We start from the raw sequence: 23,081 nt of genomic DNA, 5'->3' as shown, positions 1-23,081 counted from the left end.
GGTACCCTTGATGAGAAGGACAAAATTTGGACATGGAGGTAATCCTTGATGTCCAGGGACACCATATAGTCCCCTTTTTTCCGGTTCGCTATCACTGCTCTGAGTGACTTTATCTCGATTTGAACCTTTTATGTAAGTGTTCAAAACATTTTAGATTTAGACTATGTGTCACCAAGCCGTCTGGCTTCAGTACCACAATATAGTGTGGAAAAATAATACCCTTTTCCTTGTCGTAGGAGGGGTACTTTGATTATCACCTGCTGGATATACAGCTTGTGAATTGTTTCCAATGCTGCCTCCCTGTCGGAGGGAGCCGTTGGTAAAGCAGACTTCAGGAACCTGCGAGGAGAAGATGTCTCGACTCTCCAATCTTTACCCCTGGGATAATACTCGTACGATCTAGGGGTCAACTTGCGAGTGATCCCACTGCGCCCTGAGACTCTTGAGACTACCCCCCCACCTTGAGTCCGCTTGCACGGCCCCAGCGTCATGCTGAGGACTTGGCAGACGCGGTGGAGGGCTTCTTTTCCTGGGAAAGGGCTGCCTGCTGCAGTCTACTTCCCTTACCTCTATGTCTGGGCAGATATGACTGGCCTTTTGCCTGCATGCCCTCATGGGAAAGGAAAGATTGAGGCTGAAAAGACGGTGTCTTTTTTAGCTGAGATGTAACTTGGGGTAAAAAAGGTTGGATTTCCCAGCTGTTGCTGTGGTCCCCAGGTCCGATGGACCGACCCCCAAATAACTCCTTCCCTTTATACAGCAATACTTCCATCTGCCGTATGGGATCTGTATCACCTGACCACTGTCGTGTCCCTGACATCTTCTGGGAGATATGGACAACGCACTTATCTTGATGCCAGAGAGCAAATATCCCTCTGTGCATCTCACATACATATATATAGAATGCATCCTATTAAATGCTCTACATGAATAAAATATTTTCAGTCAGGGAATCCGACCAAGCCAACCCAGCACTGCATCTCCAGGCTGATGGCGATCGCTGGTCGCAGTATAACCACCGTATGTGTGTATATACTTTGTAGGATATTTTTCCAGCTTCCTATCAGCTGGCTCCTTGAGGGCGGCCGTATCTGGAGACGGTAACGCCACTTGATAAGCGTGTGAGCGCCTTATCACCCTAAGGGGTGTTTCCCAACGTACCCTAATTTCTGGCGGGAAAGGGTATAACGCCAATATTTGCTATCGGGATAACCCTACGCATCATCACACACTTCATTTTATTTTATCTGATTCAGGAAAAACTACAGGTAGTTTTTTCACTCCCACATAATACCCTTTCTTGTGGTACTTGTAGTATCAGAAACACGTAACACCTCCTTCATTGCCCTTAACGTGTGGCCCTAATGAGAAATACGTTTGTTTATTCACCGTCGACACTGTATTCAGTGTCCGTGTCTGTGTCTGTGTCGACCGACTGAGGTAAATGGGCGTTTTTTAAAAACCCCTGACGGTGTTTCTGAGACGCCTGGACCGGTCCTAATAGATTGTCGGCCGTCTCATGTCGTCAACCGACCTTGCAGCGTGTTGACATTCTCACGTAATTCTCTAAATAAGCCATCCATTCCGGTGTCGACTCCCTAGAGAGTGACATCACCATTACAGGCAATTTCTCCGCCTCCTCACCAACATCGTCCTCATACCCGGGAATGCTCTGACAGAGGACAGGACCCACTAGCCCTTTGGGGAGACAGAGGGAGAGTCTGCCAGCACACACCAAAAACGCTATAATTATATAGGGACAACCTTATATAAGTGTTTCTCCCTTATAGCATCTTTTATATATATACAATATCGCCAAAATCAGTGCCCCCCCTCTCTGTTTTAACCCTGTTTCTGTAGTGCAGTGCAGGGGAGAGCCTGGGAGCCTTCTCTCCAGCTTTTCTGTGAGAGAAAATGGCGCTGTGTGCTGAGGAGATAGGCCCCGCCCCTTTTTCGGCGGGCTCGTCTCCCGCTATTTTTGAAGTTAGGCAGGGGTTAAATATCTCCATATAGCCTCTGTGGGCTATATGTGAGGTATTTTTTGCCTCTAATAAGGTTTTTATTTGCCTCTCAGAGCGCCCCCCCCAGCGCTCTGCACCCTCAGTGACTGTTGTGTGAAGTGTGCTGAGAGGAAAATGGCGCACAGCTGCAGTGCTGTGCGCTACCTTTATGAAGACTCAGGAGTCTTCAGCCGCCGATTTTGGACCTCTTCTCTCTTCAGCGTCTGCAAGGGGGCCGGCGGCGCGGCTCCGGTGACCATCCAGGCTGTACCTGTGATCGTCCCTCTGGAGCTAGTGTCCAGTAGCCAAGCAGCAAATCCACTCTGCACGCAGGTGAGTTCACTACTTCTCCCCTAAGTCCCTCGTTGCAGTGATCCTGTTGCCAGCAGGACACACTGTAAAGTAAAAAACCTAAGCTAAACTTTCTCTAAGCAGCTCTTTAGGAGAGCCACCTAGATTGCACCCTTCTCGTTCGGGCACAAAATCTAACTGGAGTCTGGAGGAGGGTCATAGGGGGAGGAGCCAGTGCACACCACCTGATCTGGTAAAAGCTTTACTTTTTTGTGCCCTGTCTCCTGCGGAGCCGCTATTCCCCATGGTCCTTTCAGGAACCCCAGCATCCACTTAGGACGATAGAGAAAGGGATATTATTAACACATTTTACTTACAATAATATTGTAGAATACCTCTCTCCAGAGATGGAAGACAAAAATACACTTAAATAACAATGCACATTATGCAACTGTCACCAAATGAAGCAACCTAAACAAAAAAGGGGACATGGCAACATATTTTATGGGGCACAATCAGGTGCAGTTTAAACCAATTTAGCTACCCATCATTTCCAACATATTACAAACAGGATGTAGTTATGTGACCGGCGGTCAGGAGATCGCTGGTCACAATACCGATGGCTACATCCCGCCCCCTCTAAATCCTGACAGTCGGCATGCCGACTAACAGGGACTATTCCCAATTGTGGGTGTCCACGACACCCATAGAATGGGAATAGAACCTGTCGAGCGCAGCTCGCCACCGAGGCCGCAGCGCAGTGAGCCCGCAAGGGGATTCGTTGTGCTTGCCAACCCACTGGCATTCCACTCCCCGGGATCCCGGCATCCCGGATCCCAAGCGCCGGTCACCCATACCCAAACCCTTACAAATGCCCTAAGGTGGGAAATTTAGGGAGCATGGCTTGGGGAATTGCATTATAATAGTCCCACCCCTGCTTCTCAAATCAATTTACGCCTTTGGATCATAATGCATTTCACATTATCAAGCTCCTAGACTTCACTGGAAAAGTGAACAGATATGGGAGGCTAGCGTACATCCAATGCAATTAGCCACATACTAAGCATGACCAATGACACAGTGTCATCAAATACAGGTTGTTGTAGTAGTTAAAAGTTAGCACAAATGAAACATTTATCATTGAACAACTTGTTCGACCTAAATCTGAGATATTTAAATTATTTGTACTTGTTATCTTTAAGGGAACACAGATAAGGAATACAAAACATATAACATAGATATGAGGGGATATTCAATTACTGGGGGTTTTCTTAATTTTTAAACTCTTTTGCCGATTTTCTTCATTCAACCCATTTGCGTCCATGTCGTCTCCGAACACGCCCCCACCCCTCCCCTTTTAAATGCCCAGACCCATGTGTTTCAATGAAAAAAATAGGGGGCTGATAGGGCTGGTTATCAGGGATTTTTTTTCACCTGCGTTTGGGAGGGGGGAAGAATATTTACCACGGCTAATTTATTATCCCCCACATACTACAAAAAAAATGCAAGAAAAATAACTGCACGATATAATGGGCAAGAGGGAATGCTATATTTAGATTTATTCTCAGATGCTGCCTATAGCATAACATCTGTAGTTATGCAGCAGAATTACTACTTCAGTAATATCTTTCCTTTCTGCAGAGGTCTGAAAGCTTGCAAATGGCATATTTCTCTACCAAAGTCTAAGTACCTGCCTATCTAGTTTGCCCTTTGCCGAGGGCATATTACTGGACTTCTGTAGCATGCTTCTGCAGTTGCTTGCCCTACCTCCCTTACTCCTCAGGGGTGGTTTAATGTGAATGGAGCTGCCCTGGGCTAAAAGGCAAAAAAGGCCTGGAGATGAGGCCTAGTGGAATGAAAGGTAAAACTGCCGAATAAACTACATTTGCTTCAGCTATAATGCCCATGAAAAATGCTAAAATGTATCTAAAAATGCAGGGACCGGTCTGTCTCTTTCTGCATATACCAAATACATATAATGTGCATGCAAGTGGGGCACTGTATGTACTACTACGTTTCTACAATTGCAGTCTACTACAGGATTATCAGACATGCACATGTCTCTGCCAGTGATCTTCCTCCTTTTTTAAAAGTTACGCATACAATAGAAGGAGTGCTTAAGGCTTCACTGACATTAACCATCTGTCACACCAGGAACCATCTAGGATTGTCTAGGATGCAAAGCTACACTCTATACCTGGATGGGAAAGAAAGGGAAGGAGAAAGCAGGGGCCGGCGCTGTAATGCTTCAAGATGATAATGGTCACATGACATGTCAGAAGTGCTGATGGTATGGCCCGAAAGCATGGGAAAAGTGAGGATGTGCGGGGGCAGCTGTCACTGGCATCATGTAGGAGGATGTTTTGTGGGTGGCCTACACAGAAGAGCCTACCAGGTGCCCTGCATGTCACACATTAGCAGACCAAGGGCCACATGTAATAGGGTGCGAGTTAAACCACGGGATCAAACTCACACAGTTTGAAGATGCACGTTTGTTCGGCAACTTGCAAATGTAATAAGCCTGCAAATTTGAGAGTTTTAGGCTACTACAATGGCGAGTCCATGTAAGTTTTTTTTTGGGATGCCCACATGGACCAAAGAAGACCTGACCTACACCAGGTATATGGAAGGCTAATTAAAATGATACAAATGATTAAAATGCTCAGCGCTACGGAGTCACACGGAACTCACACATCTGTAATAGATATAAAAATGAGGTTGTTTTTTTTTAACGTGTAATAGTTAACAGCATAAAAAACAACTAAATAACAGTAGATATTATTAATGACATTGGTTCATACTATTAACAGAGTATACTACAAATTAATCCATACCTAATAAATACTCCATCCCGTGAGCTGATTGGATAACTTCAGTGCAGACAGATGAACTGCTAATTCCATTAAGAGCATCATTAGCTTTCTTAATGACCTACATAATAACAAAGTAGACTGTTTATATTCTCAATTAAAATGGACTATTATAATATATAAGGAAAACAAATCTAATGACAACATTTTAACTTGGAACTGCCTACATAAATAGTTCTTAATCTTTTAATTGTATAAGTTTTGCACAAACTCTTTTGGCAGATCACCACGCCCTGCCTATTGTGTAAATGGTGAGATGTGCTCTGCCTGTTTTGAGGCTGCATACTTGTTAGCTAAACTTTTCCAGAAGATGCAAACCACACAGAAACACAGTTACTGACAGGGAGCTACCACGGCGCATCAGTAGATGGGCCACGTGTCCAGGTACAGCCCAGGAGCTATGCAAACGCACAGCCTCTGATGTCCTCAGGGCATGTAATTGAGAGGCGAGCCATTTGCAGCCTGCCAAGGAGGGTGCAAGTTATAAAATTAGCTCCAAAATAACGCGCATAAAAAGGTTGTTGCATCACCAGTTTGAACATAGCAATGAAATGCAAATGGAGCCATGTCATGATACTCCTAATAATGTTACATTAAACGTGCATTTACCCATGTCTTTATCAGATGTCATATCTCTTAATATTAGTGCTGAAGCATTACCTAGCATAATCATTTACTTGTGTCCCCAGGGCCGGCTCTACCATCAGGCAGCTTTAGGCGGCTGCCTAGGGGCGCCACTGAATTCAACTAGCAAAAAACTGAAGGATGTCTCTGTATGCGACCTCCACCTGTTACACTGCGCTGGTTGCTGCTGCGGGTCTAATCAGGTGCAGACGCTGCTATAAGGCTGTACAACATAGTGTCTCAGTGCTTCCTCCGTGCTGACATGTGTAACATCAAGTTATGTGAAGGCACATAGGAGGCGGATGTAACTATGGCTCCTGAGGGGTGCCCCCACGGCAGCTCCTTAAATCCCTGATGCACCTCATCCTGGCCCCTAGATACCTGCTCTCCAGCAGCAAGCAGCACCTGACTACATGCATAATAAGCATAATAAGGAAAGCACAGGCACTGGGGCACAATACAGTACAAATGGAGGAGGGAGGGGGGGATGGAACACAAAAAGGAGCATACAAATATATGTATGTCTGTGCGTATATATGTATGCATACATACACAATTAAAGGGATATAGTTGGCATCAAAATACAAACGCCGGAATCCCAACCCGTCAGAATGCCGACACCGGAATCTCAAATGTTAGTATGCCAAGGAGGGTTAGGGTTAGGCTGCGGGGAGAAATGGTCAAGGGAAGGGTTAATTTAATTCAATATTCCGTGAAACTGCTCCTCCTCACCCAGTGAGTGACCCGCTGGTGCTATGGTCTCCCCTGCTTTTGACAGGTTTCCTACTGCACTCCATGGCTCCCGCTACTGCTTCTGCAGCCCTGTGCCTTTGCTCCTGGCCCCTGTTAGGTCCCTCTGAGGTCCCCACTGAGGGTACATCTCTGGCCCTTCCCAAATGACATCACTTCTACCCTGAGCCACAGCAATGCCATTCACAGCAACCAGGGTGTTCTGTTTGGCACTTTTCCATCTGAGGGGAGTACCTGCCATCAACCTGCATCATGAAGTTCCTTCCGGTGCTGTTTGGGATCTCTCACACTCAGCAGCTACCCAGTGACCCACTACCTGCTGTCTGTTCTTGGAACCTCCCTCTGGGACGGGTTGATGTACCTCCTCACAATCTCCCGGTGGTGTCCAGCTGCTCTGTTCTCCTTGAAGCTGTGCTTGTGACTGGGATTCCTGGCGTATAATATAACCAACCTGCATCCCCTCACTATAAAAAATGTCCTGGCATCCTTTATTGAGGCCGACTCCCTTATTGGTCAGATCCACCATTTTCCCACCTCTATACCTAGGGACACTCGCCTCCATATTTATTTATTCCATGTTAAGAGGCGGCAACCCTCCAGGCAGCTCAAGCGGAAACAGAAGCTGCAACCTTGGAAACCTACAACTATTTTTATTTCCAGCTGCCACTATTGCCAAACATTACTCTATTCAACCTCGTACTATGGTTCTCAGCACTAATAAGATTCCACTGGTGTTTTCCTGTCAAATAGATGAAGAGATGGTTCAACATTTATGATGTCCTCTTCGTAAGCTGGAACTTCTTACACATTGGAACATTTCAGTGCCTTCATCTTTCCCCAAATATCTGCCTCTGGTCGCCCATGAGTAGTTGTCGGTTGGATAAGACTGTGATTTACAGATGTATACCTGCTTCCCTGACTGCCCATTCTGGGTCTGGATGTTTACATATGGCACCGATCTCTATTAAACTGAATATTACTGTACCTTTTTTTTTAATAAATACATACAGTATATATTTGTAGGAGTGTGTGTTTGCCATTTAAAATATTAAGCTTTTACAGTCTATTTTACATGTCCCATCTGTGACCTTACTGTATTGGGTTCATGTAAGTTTTTCTGTTTTGTAATCTCTGTTGCATTAATGTTGCATGGGATAGGTTGCCTCTGGCCCTCCCCCATGTTCTCTGTTTTGCCACATTTCTCTCCCTGTGGCAACTGCTTCTGGGCTTGTTTGTGGTTTTCCCCCTGATTTCTCTGACGTCCTAGTGGATGCTGGGTACTCCGTAAGGACCATGGGGAATAGACGGGCTCCGCAGGAGACTGGGCACTCTAAGAAATAATTAGGTCTACTAGTGTGCACTGGCTCCTCCCTCTATGCCCCTCCTCCAGACCTCAGTTAGAATCTGTGCCCGGCTCGAGCTGGTTGCACACTAGGGGCTCTCCTGAGCTCCTAGTAAAGGGAGTATTTATTAGGTTTTTTATTTTCAGTGAGATCTGCTGGCAACAGACTCACTGCTACGAGGGACTTAGGGGAGAGAAGCGAACCTACCTGCTTGCAGCTAGCTTGGGCTTCTAGGCTACTGGACACCATTAGCTCCAGAGGGATCGAACACAGGCCCAGCCTCGGTCGTCCGGTCCCGGAGCCGCGCTGCCGTCCCCCTTGCAGAGCCAGAAGACGGAAGATTCCGAGGAGAAAATCGGCGGCTGAAGACTCCGGTCTCCATTAAGGTAGCGCACAGCACTGCAGCTGTGAGCCATTGCTCCCCATGCACACCACATACTCCGGTCACTGATGGGTGCAGGGCGCTGGGGGGGGGGGGGGGCGCCCTGGGCTGCAATTAGATTACCTTAAAAATGGCAAAAAACACATAATACAGTCTAATAAACTATATATGTGTAAAAATCCCATGCCATAATATTAATACAAAGAGCGGGAGAAGCCAGCCGAAAAAGGGGCGGGGCTATCTCCCTCAGCACACTGGCGCCATTTCCTCTTCACAGCTCCGCTGGAAGGACGCTCCCCAGGCTCTCCCCTGTAGTTTCCAGGCTCAATAGGGTAAAAAAGAGAGGGGGGGCACTAAATTTAGGCGCAATACTGTGTATTATAGCTGCTATAGGGAAAATCACTTTGTGTAGTGTAAATCCCTGTGTTATATAGCGCTGTGGTGTGTGCAGGCATACTCTCTCTCTGTCTCCCCAAAGGACTTGGTGGGGTCCTGTCCTCAGTCAGAGCATTCCCTGTGTGTGTGCGGTGTGTGGGTACGGCTGTGTCGGCATGTTTGATGAGGCGGCTTATGTGGAGGCGGAGCAGGTGCCGATAAATGTGATGTCACCCCCTGCGGGGTCGACACCAGAGTGGATGGATATGTGGAAGGTATTAACAGACAGTGTCAACTCCTTACATAAAAGGTTTGATGACATAACAGCTGTGGGACAGCCGGCTCAGCCAGTGCCTGCCCAGGCGTCTCAAAGGCCATCAGGGGCTCAAAAACGCCCGCTACCTCAGATGGCAGACACAGATGTCGACACGGAGTCTGACTCCAGTGTCGACGACGACGAGACTAATGTACATTCCACTAAGGCTATCCGTTGCATGATTACGGCAATGAAAAATGTGTTGCACATTTCTGACATTAACCCAGGTACCACTAAAAAGGGTATTATGTTAGGGGAGAAAAAGCAACCAGTGGTTTTTCCCCCTTCAGATGAGTTAAATGAAGTGTGTAAAGAAGCGTGGGCATCCCCTGATAAAAAATTAGTGATTTCTAAAAAGGTTACTAATGGCGTACCCTTTCCCGCCAGAGGACAGGGTACGATGGGAGACATCCCCGAGGGTGGATAAAGCGCTCACACGCTTGTCAAAAAAGGTGGCACTACCGTCTCAGGATACGGCCGCCTTAAAGGAGCCTGCGGATAGAAAGCAGGAGGCTATCCTGAAGTCTGTATATACACACTCAGGTACTATACTGAGACCTGCTATTGTTTCAGCATGGATGTGCAGTGCTGCAGCAGCGTGGTCTGATTCCCTGTCTGATAATATTGATTCCCTTGACAGGGACACTATATTGCTAACCATAGAGCATATTAAAGACGTAGTCTTATACATGAGAGATGCACAGAGGGATATTTGCCGGCTGGCATCTAGAATAAATGGAATGTCCATTTCTGCCAGGAGAGTATTATGGACTCGGCAGTGGACAGGTGATGCGGATTCTAAAAGGCACATGGAGGTTTTGCCTTACAAGGGTGAGGAATTGTTTGGGGATGGTCTCTCGGACCTCGTTTCCACAGCGACAGCTGGGAAGTCGACATTTTTAGCCCAGGTTCCCTCACAGCCAAAGAAAGCACCGTATTATCAGGTACATTCCTTTCGGCCCCAGAAAGGCAAGCGGGTTAAAGGCGCGTCCTTTCTGCCCAGAGGCAGGGGTAGAGGGAAAAAGCTGCACCATACAGCCAGTTCCCAAGAACAAAAATCCTCCCCTGCTTCCACTAAATCCACCGCATGACGCTGGGGCTCCACTGGTAGAACCAGGTGCGGTGGGGGCCCGTCTCCGGAACTTCAGCGACCGGTGGGTTCGCTCACAGGTGGATCCCTGGGTTCTACAAGTGGTATCTCAGGGATACAAGCTGGAATTCGAGATGTCTCCCCCTCGCCGTTACCTCAAATCAGCATTGCCAGCTACTCCCCCGGACAGGGAGGTGGTGCTGGCGGCAATTCACAAGCTGTTCCTCCAGCAGGTGATAATAAAAGTTCCCCTCCTTCAACAGGGACGGGGTTACTATTCCACAATGTTTGTGGTACCGAAACCAGACGGTTCGGTGAGACCCATTCTAAATTTAAAATCCTTGAACACTTATATAAGAAGGTTCAAGTTCAAAATGGAATCGCTCGGGGCGGTTATTGCAAGCCTGGAAGAAGGGGATTACATGGTATCACTGGACATCAAGGATGCGTACCTGCATGTCCCCATTTACCCACCTCACCAGGTGTACCTCCAGTTTGTGGTACAAGACTGCCATTACCAATTCCAGACGTTGCCGTTTGGTCTGTCCACGGCACCGAGGGTATTTACCAAGGTAATGGCCGAAATGATGATATTCCTTCGAAAGAAGGGAGTTCTCATTATCCCATACTTGGACGATCTCCTTATAAAGGCGAGGTCCAGGGAGCAGTTGTTGGTCGGAGTAGCACTATCTCAGGAAGTGCTACAACAGCACGGCTGGATTCTGAATATTCCAAAGTCGCAGCTGGTTCCTACGACGCGTCTGCTGTTCCTGGGTATGATTCTGGACACAGAACAGAAGAAGGTGTGAAGGTGTTTCTCCCGGAGGAGAAGGCCAAGGAGTTGTCATCTCTGGTCAGAGACCTCCTGAAACCAAAACAGGTGTCGGTGCATCACTGCACGCGAGTCCTGGGAAAGATGGTAGCTTCTTACGAGGCAATTCCATTCAGCAGGTTCCATGCAAGGATCTTTCAGTGGGATCTGTTAGACAAGTGGTCCGGATCGCATCTTCAAATGCATCGGCTGATCACCCTGTCCCCGAGGGCCAGGGTGTCTCTGCTGTGGTGGCTGCAGAGTGCTCATATTCTAGAGGGCCGCAGATTCGGCATACAGGACTGGGTCCTGGTAACCACGGATGCAAGCCTCCGAGGTTGGGGGGCAGTCACGCAGGGAAGAAACTTCCAAGGACAATGGTCGAGTCAGGAGGCTTCCCTACACATAAATATTCTGGAACTAAAGGGCCATTTACAATGCCCTAAGTCAGGCAAGACCCCTGCTTCAAAACCAGCCGGTGCTGATTCAGTCAGACAACATCACGGCGGTCGCCCATGTAAACCGACAGGGCGGCACAAGAAGCAGGATGGCGATGGCAGAAGCCACAAGGATTCTCCGATGGGCGGAAAATCACGTGATAGCACTGTCAGCAGTGTTCAGTCCGGGAGTGGACAACTGGGAAGCAGACTTCCTCAGCAGGCACGACCTCCACCCGGGAGAGTGGGTACTTCATCCAGAAGTCTTCCAACTGATTGTAAACCGTTGTGAACGGCCACAGGTGGACATGATGGCGTCCCGCCTAAACAAAAAGCTAAAAAGATATTGCGCCAGGTCAAGGGACCCTCAGGTGATAGCTGTGGACGCTCTAGTGACACCGTGGGTGTACCAGTCGGTTTATGTGTTCCCTCCTCTTCCTCTCATACCAAAGGTGCTGAGGATAATAAGAAAAAGAGGAGTAAGAACTATACTCATCGTTCCGGATTGGCCAAGAAGGACTTGGTACCTGGAACTACAAGAAATGATCTCAGAGGACCCTTGGCCTCTGCCTCTCAGACAGGACCTGCTACAGCAGGGGCCCTGTCTGTTCCAAGACTTACCGCGGCTGCGTTTGACGGCATGGCGGTTGAACGCCGGATCCTAATGGAAAAGGGCATTCCGGTTGAAGTCATTCCTACGCTGATAAAGGCTAGGAAAGAGGTGACAGCAAAGCATTATCACTGCATATGGCGAAAATATGTTGCTTGGTGTGAGGCTATGAAGGCCCACACAGAAGAATTTCAGCTGGGTCGATTTCTGCACTTCCTACAGTCAGGAGTGACTATGGGCCTAAAATTGGGATCCATTAAAGTCCAGATTTCGGCCCTGTCTATTTTCTTTCAAAAGAACTGGCTTCACTACCTGAAGTTCAGACGTTTGTTAAGGGAGTGCTGCATATTCAGCCCCCTTTTGTGCCCCCAGTGGCACCTTGGGATCTCAACGTGGTGTTGGATTTCCTAAAATCACATTGGTTTGAGCCACTTCAGACCGTGGAATTAAAATATCTCACGTGGAAAGTGGTCATGCTTTTGGCCTTGGCTTCGGCTAGGCGGGTGTCAGAATTGGTGGCTTTGTCCTGTAAAAGCCCCTATCTGATCTTCCATATGGACAGAGCAGAATTGAGGACGCGTCCCCAATTCCTCCCTAAGGTGGTATCAGCGTTTCACTTGAACCAACCTATTGTGGTGCCGGCGGCTACTCAGGACTTGGAGGCTTCCAAGTTGCTGGACGTAGTCCGGGCCCTGAAAATCTATGTTTCCAGGACGGCTAGAGTCAGAAAGACTGACTCGCTGTTTATCCTGCATGCACCCAACAAGTTGGGTGCTCCTGCTTCTAAGCAGACTATTGCTCGCTGGATCTGCTCCACGATTCAACTTGCACATTCTGCAGCTGGACTGCCACATCCTAAATCAGTCAAAGCCTATTCCACGAGGAAGGTGGGCTCTTCTTGGGCGGCTACCCGAGGGGTCTCGGCTTTACAACTTTGCCGAGCTGCTACCTGGTCGGGATCAAACACGTTTGCAAAATTCTACAAGTTTGATACCCTGGCTGAGGAGGACCTTGAGTTTGCTCATTCGGTGCTGCAGTCTCATCCGCACTCTCCCGCCCGTTTGGGAGCTTTGGTATAATCCCCATGGTCCTTACGGAGTACCCAGCATCCACTAGGACGTCAGAGAAAATAAGATTTTACTCACCGGTAAATCTATTTCTCGTAGTCCGTAGTGGATGCTGGGCGCCCATCCCAAGTGCGGATTGTCTGCAATACTTGTATATAGTTGTTGCCTAACTAAAGGGTTATTGTTATGAGCCATCTGTTCGTGAGGCTCAGTTGTTATTCATACTGTTAACTGGGTATAGTATCACGAGTTGTACGGTGTGATTGGTGTAGCTGGTATGAGTCTTACCCGGGATTCCAAATACTTTCCTTATTGTGTCAGCTCTTCCGGGCACAGTTTCCCTAACTGAGGTCTGGAGGAGGGGCATAGAGGGAGGAGCCAGTGCACACCAGTAGACCTAATTCTTTCTTAGAGTGCCCAGTCTCCTGCGGAGCCCGTCTATTCCCTATGGTCCTTACGGAGTACCCAGCATCCACTACGGACTACGAGAAATAGATTTACCGGTGAGTAAAATCTTATTATTTCTCCCTTGCCCTTACGGTTTTTATTATTTGTCTCCATTATATTCTGGAATCTACGAGAAGCATCCGGTGACTTGTCCGCATTACTCTGAGTTTTTAATATCGTTAATCAATTTTCATTAAATGTTAATGAGCTAAACTCCCTTAAAAAAATTACACTTAACTTTTCATGGACCATAAGGCGGATGTGGTAGCTTTGCAGGAAACCCATTTTTCTGTTGTATGGTCAATGGGCCTCTTAAAAGACATGGGGGGTAATTCAAACCTGATCGTAGCAGCAAATTTGTTAGCAGTTGGGCAAAACCATGGGGGTAATTCCAAGTTGATCGCAGCAGGAATTTTTTTTAGCAGTTGGGCAAAACCATGTGCACTGCAGGGGAGGCAGATATACCATGTGCAGAGAGAGTTAGATTTTGGTGTGGTGTGTTCAATCTGCAATCTAATTTGCAGTGTAAAAATAAAGCAGCCAGTATTTACCCTGCACAGAAATAAAATAACCCACCCAAATCTATATCTCTCTACACATGTTATATCTGACCCCCCTGCAGTGCACATTTTTTTGCCCAACTGCTAAAAAATTTCCTGCTGTGATCAACTTGGAATTACCCCCCATGTGCACTACAGGTGTGGCAGATATAACATTTGAAGAGAGTTAGATTTGGGTGGGTTATTTTGTTTCTGCGCAGGGTAAATACTGCCTGCTTTATTTTTACACTAATTTAGATTTCAGTTTGAACACACCCCAACCAAATCTAACTCTCTCTGCACAAGTTACATCTGCCCCCCCCTTCAGTGCACATGGTTTTGCCCAACTGCTAACAAATGTGCTGCTACGATCAGGTCTGAATTACCCCCATGGAGTTGCAATCCTAATTCACAATGCCTCCCCTTTCACCCTTTCTCATAAAATTGCTGACAAAAATGGGAGATCTTTCATATTAGTAGGAATCATGCATGGTCTCCAGGTCACATTGGTTTTGCTATATGCCAGAACTCCCGTCAGAGCCCCTTCTTGAGTCCTGTTCTGAGATTGAAAAGGTTAGGACAGGTTACCTTATTATACTGTATGTGGGGACTTCAATATTGCTCCCTTGATAGGTCCAGGGCCTCTCGGTTAAGTCTCCTAGAGATTTGGGCACATCAATCGTTTGCTGAATTTGATATTTATAATGTGTGGCGGACTAAAAATTCTGAGGAACAAGACCTTCTTTTCTAATATTCATCAGATACTCCCGTATAGTTTTTATTTGGCTAATAAATGGTCCCTTCAACTCACCGACACCATTAAAATCCTACTCACTCACACCATTAAAATCCTAGCGATCACTTGGTCAGACCAAGTTTTACACAGTAGGTAATAAAGACTGTAGAATGCTTGCCCGTAAGTTTTGAGGCCAACGGACAAGGAATAAGATTCACTGTCTGCTTGGTAGACAGACCAAAAACTTTTTGTCCAATATTACGCCACCCTCTATAATCTGCCAGCTGACCCTTCCATTCCCCAACCTACTAGGAATACCATTTTCTCCTTCCTTTAAGGCCTGAAATTGGCATCTCTGACTGAGGATGACCTAACCTCATTTAATGCCCAATAGACTATAGAGGAGGTTGAGGAGGTTACTAAGGATCTCCCTAAGGGTAAAGGCTTTAGTAATCATTTTTATACTTCTTTTTCCAATTTTAACCCCTACCTTAGTTAATCTTTCCAATTAAGCCACTAAGCTTGGTCATCTCCCTTCTGAATTACTAGATGCCCAAATAGTCACAATTCCTAAATTGGGTGAAGATCCCTCACACTGTAGGAACTACAGACTTATAATGCTCCTGAATACAGGACATCAATTTTTTTTCCTGAACAGACTCTCTCTCCTCCTTCCACAGCATCGAGAAGCCTCTCACAATACCTATTGGGTGTTTAAAACAATTTAATTGTTATCTCGTTCCTAGGAACAATCTGTATTGCTTTCTTTAGATACCGAAAAGGCCTTTGGTAGCCTTAACTGGGATTATAATAAGAATTTACTTACCGATAATTCTATTTCTCGTAGTCCGTAGTGGATGCTGGGGACTCCGTAAGGACCATGGGGAATAGCGGCTCCGCAGGAGACTGGGCACAAAAGTAAAGCTTTAGAACTACCTGGTGTGCACTGGCTCCTCCCCCTATGACCCTCCTCCAAGCCTCAGTTAGGATACTGTGCCCGGACGAGCGTACACAATAAGGAAGGATTTTGAATCCCGGGTAAGACTCATACCAGCCACACCAATCACACCATATAACTTGTGATCTAAACCCAGTTAACAGCATGATAACAGAGGAGCCTCTAGAAAAGATGGCTCACTACAGCAATAACCCGATTTTTTTGGTAACAATAACTATGTACCAGTATTGCAGACAATCCGCACTTGGGATGGGCGCCCAGCATCCACTACGGACTATGAGAAATAGAATTATCGGTAAGTAAATTCTTATTTTCTCTGACGTCCTAGTGGATGCTGGGGACTCCGTAAGGACCATGGGGATTATACCAAAGCTCCCAAACGGGCGGGAGAGTGCGGATGACTCTGCAGCACCAAATGAGAGAACTCCAGGTCCTCCTCAGCCAGAGTATCAAATTTGTAGAATTTTACAAACGTATTTGCTCCTGACCAAGTAACTGCTCGGCAAAGTTGTAAAGCCGAGACCCCTCGGGCAGCCGCCCAAGATGAGCCCACCTTCCTTGTGGAATGGGCTTTTACAGATTTTGTCTGTGGCAGGCCTGCCACAGAATGTGCAAGCTGAATTATACTACAAATCCAACGAGCAATAGTCTGCTTAGAAGCAGGAGCACCCAGCTTGTTGGGTGCATACAGAATAAACAACGAGTCAGATTTTCTGACTCCAGCCGTCCTGGAAACCTATATTTCCAGGGCCCTGACAACGTCTAGCAACTTGGAGTCCTCCAAGTCCCTAGTAGCCGCAGGCACCACAATAGGTTGATTCAGGTGAAACGCTGAAAACCACCTTAGGGAGAAACTGAGGACAAGTCCTCAATTCCGCCCTGTCCGAATGGAAAATCAGATGAGGGCTTTTACAGGATAAAGCCGCCAAATCTGACACGCACCTGGCCCAGGCCAGGGCCAACAGCATGACCACTTTCCATGTGAGATATTTTAACTCCACATATTTAAGTGGTTCAAACCAATGTGACTTTTGGAACCCAAAAACTACATTTAGATCCCAAGGTGCCACTGGAGGCACAAAAGGAGGCTGTATATACAGTACCCCTTTCACAAAACGTCTGAACTTCAGGGACTGAAGCTAGTTCTTTTTGGAAGAAAATTGACAGGGCCGAAATTTGAACCTTAATGGACCCCCATTTCAGGCCCATAGACACTCCTGTTTGCAGGAAATGTAGGAATCGACCTAGTTGAAAATTCCTCCGTCGGGGCCTTACTGGCCTCGCACCACGCAACATATTTTCGCCAAATGCGGTGATAATGTTTTGCGGTTATATCTTTCCTGGCTTTGATCAGGATAGGAATGACTTCATCCGGAATGCCTTTCTCCTTCAGGATCTGGCGTTCAACCGCCATGCCGTCAAACGCAGTCGCGGTAAGTCTTGGAATAGACAGGGTCCTTGCTGGAGCAGGTCCCTTCTTAGAGGTAGAGGCCACGGATCCTCCGTGAGCATCTCTTGAAGTTCCGGTTACCAAGTCCTTCTTGGCCAATCCGGAGCCCGAATATAGTGCTTACTCCTCTCCATCTTATAATTCTCAGTACCTTGGGTATGAGAGGCAGAGGAGGGAACACATACACTGACTGGTACACCCACTGTGTTACCAGAGCGTCTACAGCTATTGCCGGAGGGTCCCTTGACCCGGCGCAATACTTGTCGAGTTTTATAAATATGTGGAAGACTTCTGGGTGAAGTCCCCACTTGCTGACAGTGCTATCACATGATTTTCCGCCCAGCGAAGAATCCTTGCAGCTTCTGCCATTGCCCTCCTGCTTCTTGTGTCACCCTGTCTGTTTACGTGGGTGACTGCCGTGACGTTGTCCGAATGGATCAACTCCGGGTGACCTTGAAGCAGAGGTCTTGCTGAGCTTAGAGCATTGTAAATGGCCCTTAGCTTCAGGATATTTATGTGAAGTGATGTCTCCAGGCTTGACCATAAGCTCTGGAAATTCCTTCCCTGTGTGACTGCTCCCCAGCCTCGCAGGCTGGCATCCGTGGTCACCAGGACCCAGTCCTGAAAGTCGAATCTGCGACCCTCTAGAAGATGAGCACTCTGCAACCACCACAGGAGAGACACCCTTGTGCTTGGTGACAGGGTTATCCGCTGATGCATCTGAAGATGCGACCCGGACCATTTGTCCAGCAGGTCCCACTGGAAAGTTCTTGCGTGGAATCTGCCGAATGGGATTGCTTCGTAGGAAGCCACCATTTTTCCCAGAACCCTTTCATTGATGTACTGAGACTTGGCTCGGTTATAGGAGGTTCCCGACTAGCTCGGATAACTACCTGACTTTCTCCTCCGGGAGAAACACCTTTTTCTGGACTGTGTCCAGGATCATCCCTAGGAACAGACGACGAGTCGTCGGAATCAGCTGCGATTTTGGAATATTGAGAATCCAATCGTGCTGCCGCAACACTACCTGAGATAGTGCTACACCGACCTCCAACTGTTCCCTGGATCTTACCCTTATCAGGGAATCGTCCAAGTAAGGGATAACTAAAATTCCCTTCCTTCGAAGGAGTATCATCATTTCGGCCATTACCTTGGTAAAGACCCGGGGTGCCGTGGACCATCCATACGGCAGCGTCTGAAACTGATAGTGACAGTTCTGTACCATAAACCTGAGGTACCCTTGGTGAGAAGGGTAAATTGGGACATGAAGGTAAGCATCCTTGATGTCCCGAGACATCATGTAGTCCCCTTCTTCCAGGTTCGCAATCACTGCTCTGAGTGACTCAATCTTGAATTTGAACCTCCGTATGTAAGTGTTCAAGATTTTAGATTTAGAATCGGTCTCACCGAGCCGTCCGGCTTCGGTACCACAACAGTGTGGAATAATACCCCGTTCCCTGTTACAGGAGGGGTACCTTGATTATCACCTGCTGGGAATACAGCTTGTGAATGGCTTCCAAAACTGCCTCCCTGTCAGAAGGAGACATCGGTAAAGCCGACTTTAGGAAACGGCGAGGGGGAGACATCTCGAATTCCAATTTGTACCCCTGAGATATCACCTGAAGGATCCAGGGGTCTACTTGCGAGTGAGCCCACTGCGCGCTGAAATTCATTGAGACGGGCCCCCATCTCGATGCAGTGAGCCTGTTGCCAGCAGGTCTCACTTAACATAAAAAACCTAAAACTAAACTTTTCACTAAGCAGCTCAGGAGAGCCACCTAGTGTGCACCCTTCTCGTTCGGGCACAAAAATCTAACTGAGGCTTGGAGGAGGGTCATAGGGGGAGGAGCCAGTGCACACCAGGTAGTTCTAAAGCTTTACTTTTGTGCCCAGTCTCCTGCGGAGCCGCTATTCCCCATGGTCCTTACGGAGTCCCCAGCATCCACTAGGACGTCAGAGAAATGTGGCATACGTTGCTGCTCTTTGGTTTCCGTGGAGCTATCTTTGACTGAATATTGGCTTTTTATCAATGCCCCTCAGCACAGGTGTTTAACAATGGCTTTCTCTCCGACACATTTCTGATTTACAACGGAACCAGACAGGGCTGCCCCCTTTCTTAAATTTTTGTATTGGGTATGGAACCTTTAGCCCAAAAACGTAAACTGTCCACAGAATTTCCCTGCCACCCCACTCCCAGTGGAACTAGTATTAGTAGAACTAATGTATTTTTGCTGATGTCCTTCTTTTTGTCAACTAACCGTTGACCTCCCTGCCTGTTTTACACAATATCTTACGTTTCTAATAGGAGGCCATACTAGTTAACACATCTAAATCAGATGCCCTTCTAATCAATGTTTCTCCGTCTACACTGTCCCATCTCAAGCACTCCTTTCCCTATACCTGGAAGACACATCTCTAGCTTACCTAGGGGCCCAGATCTAATCTCACATTAAAGATAGGTTTGAAGTTAAACTTATCCCCATTGCTTACACAACTGTCTACACTCCGTAATTTGTGGGGCTTCTATGAAATCTCCTGACTATTCTGAACAGATGTCTTAAAAATGACGCTACACCCTTAATGAATGTATAGTTTAAGAAGCTTATGGTTTCCTATGTTTGGAAAAACAAGCCTTTATGACTGGTGGCACATAAGTTGACTTTACCATGGAGGTTTGGTGGTCTTAAACTCCCTGATACTCCCCATTATCAATCAGCATGTATTCTGGCTCAACTCCACAACTGGTTCCTGCCCTCTGGGGACAAGCCATGGGTTGATCTGGAGCTCAATGCCTTGGCAGGATTCCCTATACCAGACCTACTATTGCTCCCAAAAATGACCCACCCACTTCCTAAGTTATGTCTTTTAGTCATTACAGTTGCTTTACGTGCTTGGGATACTTATATCTCAAGCAGATTGCCTTCTAGAAAGCTATCATTTATAGCGCTGAGCTTCCTGATCTTTCATTTATTTGTTAACTCATGGATCTCTCTGGGTGTGTCGACTCTTGACCATCTATCCGATGATAAGTCTTTCTATCAACTTCAGTTAACTTGTGGGGTTCCCAATGTGGTCCACTATTCCTATCTCCAAATTATTCATTGGTTTTGTGACCTGGGTAAACTGTCTGGAACCCTGTCCCTATTTCCGATGTTACTTATGATGAAACTCACCTTGCAAACCTCTAAGGGAGACATTTCCATATAGTAGTTGTATGTACAACCTGCACCTACTGACAAATCTACAGCCTGACTTTGTTAGGAATCTGATTTGCAGTGTACCTGCACCCCCCTACAGTGGAAAAATATCTAAAAATGTATGTCTAGATGTAATAATCATATTGAAATGCATTTCAAACTATTTCACTGATTGTATCTTACTTCCCCCAAATTGCATAAAATGTGGACTTCTTGTTCTAGACTATGCTGGGGGACCCGAATACAGTTCTTGCTATATTGAATTAGTGTCCTCTATTCCTAAACATGAAGTTTGCTTGACCGGACAAATTTTACTTGCAGCCAGAGCCTCCTTAGCTCAACTATGGAAATCCCCTGACCCCCCTCAATCTTTCTAAAGTGATCTCAATTCAATATTACTTTGTTATGGAGATCTTTGCAGTTCCCTACTCTACCTCTCCTCTGATGAAATGGCTTTCATGGCATTTCTATGTTAAAGAGGGTGCCGGAGCAGGCACTCTTCAGGCGTTTCTGCGCACCTATGCCCATGGCTTCAGATTCTCCAACCATGATGCAGCATGTTACAGTACCCCATTCGAATAATCTTCTTTTTCTCGCCTTCTAAATTTCTATGTCAGTAACCATATTTACAGAAGATTTATGTCTCTGCACTATCACTATGCCTTTTTGTCTGTATTTTGTACTGTGCTCCCCACACGATTAATCTTTGTATCACTATACCTCCAGATGTTTGTTCTATTGATGTTTAATGTTGTTTGATACCCTCCCCTCCCTTTTTTTTTCCTTTCTGTACACCCTCCCCCGACCAAATTTTCTGGGGTTTTTTTACATTTCAATAAAAACACTGCTGTTAAAATTAATTAGCTGAAGAAAATGCCCATATGCACATAGTCTAAGAGGCAAGAATAAATGCAAAGCACATTTTTCTTGTTTAACTGGTTTGATGATCCATTACGTTGTAGTGAAAAGATATTATGTATGCCAACATACACCCACTGGATAATACTTTATTATTATCTCAACATGCACATATGAAACAATGAGTAAAAGATACCGAGTCTAAGGTTATATACTTACATGAAGTGCACTTTCCAGACAACGTTGCCATTCATATGCATACCTTTCACTTTCCTAAAATAAAGGAACAGATAATTAGACATCTAATGAGAACGCAATGAGTATAAATTCTATTTTTCAATCTCAAACAGGTAGCCTGCTTAAAATGCATTTGCAATATTTCAGCCCACTGAAAGAGTACCTTGTTTCAATACCACTCCCCAGCCATACTGACTAACTGCTTCATGTTCTGAACTGCTCAAGGGGTAGCGTAAGGTGTTTGAAGAAATGGCACCTGGGAGTGTGGTCAAACACTGTACATACTATATAGCTGCTTATAGCCAAGAACCAAAAACAGTGCTGAGTCTACATGCAGAACTCATCACTACATTGAAGTTACAAGGATAGTATTGTTGCTTATAAAGGAACTCTTAAACCCCTTCATGACCAAAACACATTTCGCCATTTGTTTGCTGTATGTCTGTTTAAAGGAGAATCTTTTTTAAGCAACTTGATGTACCCTAGCTAATTTCATGGCAAACAAGACTTTTATGAATGAATCCAAAATGCATTTTAAAAAGTATTACACAAAAAACTACTATAAAACAGGATTAGCCCAATAATAAAAATTATTTAAAAAGTGCCTTTCACCCATTAGGACTCAAAGCACTTCACATACGTGCAGAGGGTAAGGCAACAAATCTTGTATGCACTTCTTGCATGCTATTCTAGTAATCATCACAGCAGATTATTTGAACTAATTAGTGAAAAATTGCACCAAAAATGATCATTCCTTTTCTTTGCAATACAGGCTGAGTATCCCTGATCCAAAATTCAAAATCCCAGATTTTTGGGTCCCCTACTGAGATAATGACATATGTATTATATACATTATCTATAAATATATATATTTATAAATAATATATATAATATTTACGTTATTATCTCAGTAGGGGACTCACAAATTTGGGATTTTGACCTGTACTCCATGGTGGGTTTAGCATGAAATACCTACAATCAAAATCCCGACGGTCAAAATCCTGGCAACAATTGACCGATGGTGTGGCAACAATTGACCGATGGTCAAAATCCCGATATTTAAAATACAGACAAGGTCAAAAGACAGACATTTAAAATGTCGACAGGTCAACACAAGTTTTGCAAACATTTTGGGATGGTATGTCGCCATGCTTCGGGCACAGAGTCTTGCTGCACACGGCACACTATTATATTCCCCCTCCAGGTCCACTGGGATGGTAAAGAATGCACAAGTCGGTTTCAAACAAACAAACAAAAAAAAAAACATGAAAAACTCATGTTGACTTTTTGACCCGTCGACAATTAAAATGTCGGTATTTTGACCTTGTCGGTATTTTAAATGTCGGTATTTTGACTGTGTCAACGGTTGTCGGGATTTTGACAGTAGGTAAGTTGACGGCATCCCTCTATGGCAGCCATTACCTAGATGCTTCCTGATGGTATAAATAGGAGATCCTCCTCTTAGCTAGTGTCTGAGTGCTTTCGAAAGCCATCGCTAAACAAACATGATTCTCAGAAACAACATGGGTAGAAAAGCTTGACGTATCACTATCTAATGGAGTAGTGTTCACTCTAACAACCTGCACCTTCCAAAATATGTGCAGTATCTTTTCCTGCTTTGGGCGTCGCTCTCTGCTGTGGTGCTTGTAGCACAGGGTGCTAGAATGAACACTAAATGAGTATAATCCACAGC

At 45.9% G+C, this 23,081-nt stretch overlaps 1 protein-coding gene across 1 annotated transcript in view; it reads right to left on the bottom strand.

Annotated features, from left to right (window-relative positions):
• Positions 1-23,081, bottom strand: part of SYNRG (synergin gamma) — a 321,615-nt gene that overhangs the window by 59,231 nt on the left and 239,303 nt on the right. Inside the window, exons 15-16 of the mRNA XM_063954829.1 lie at positions 21,371-21,424; positions 5,126-5,222 (exon numbers count right to left, since the gene is read on the bottom strand). Of these exons, the coding sequence (XP_063810899.1) occupies positions 5,126-5,222; positions 21,371-21,424 (151 nt within the window). The remainder of the gene's footprint in view (positions 1-5,125; positions 5,223-21,370; positions 21,425-23,081) is intronic.

This window comes from Pseudophryne corroboree, chromosome 2, assembly GCF_028390025.1.
Source record: "Pseudophryne corroboree isolate aPseCor3 chromosome 2, aPseCor3.hap2, whole genome shotgun sequence".
Taxonomy (NCBI): domain Eukaryota; kingdom Metazoa; phylum Chordata; class Amphibia; order Anura; family Myobatrachidae; genus Pseudophryne; species Pseudophryne corroboree.
Note: the sequence above shows the minus strand (reverse complement) of the source record. Positions and strands in the feature narration are given on the sequence as shown.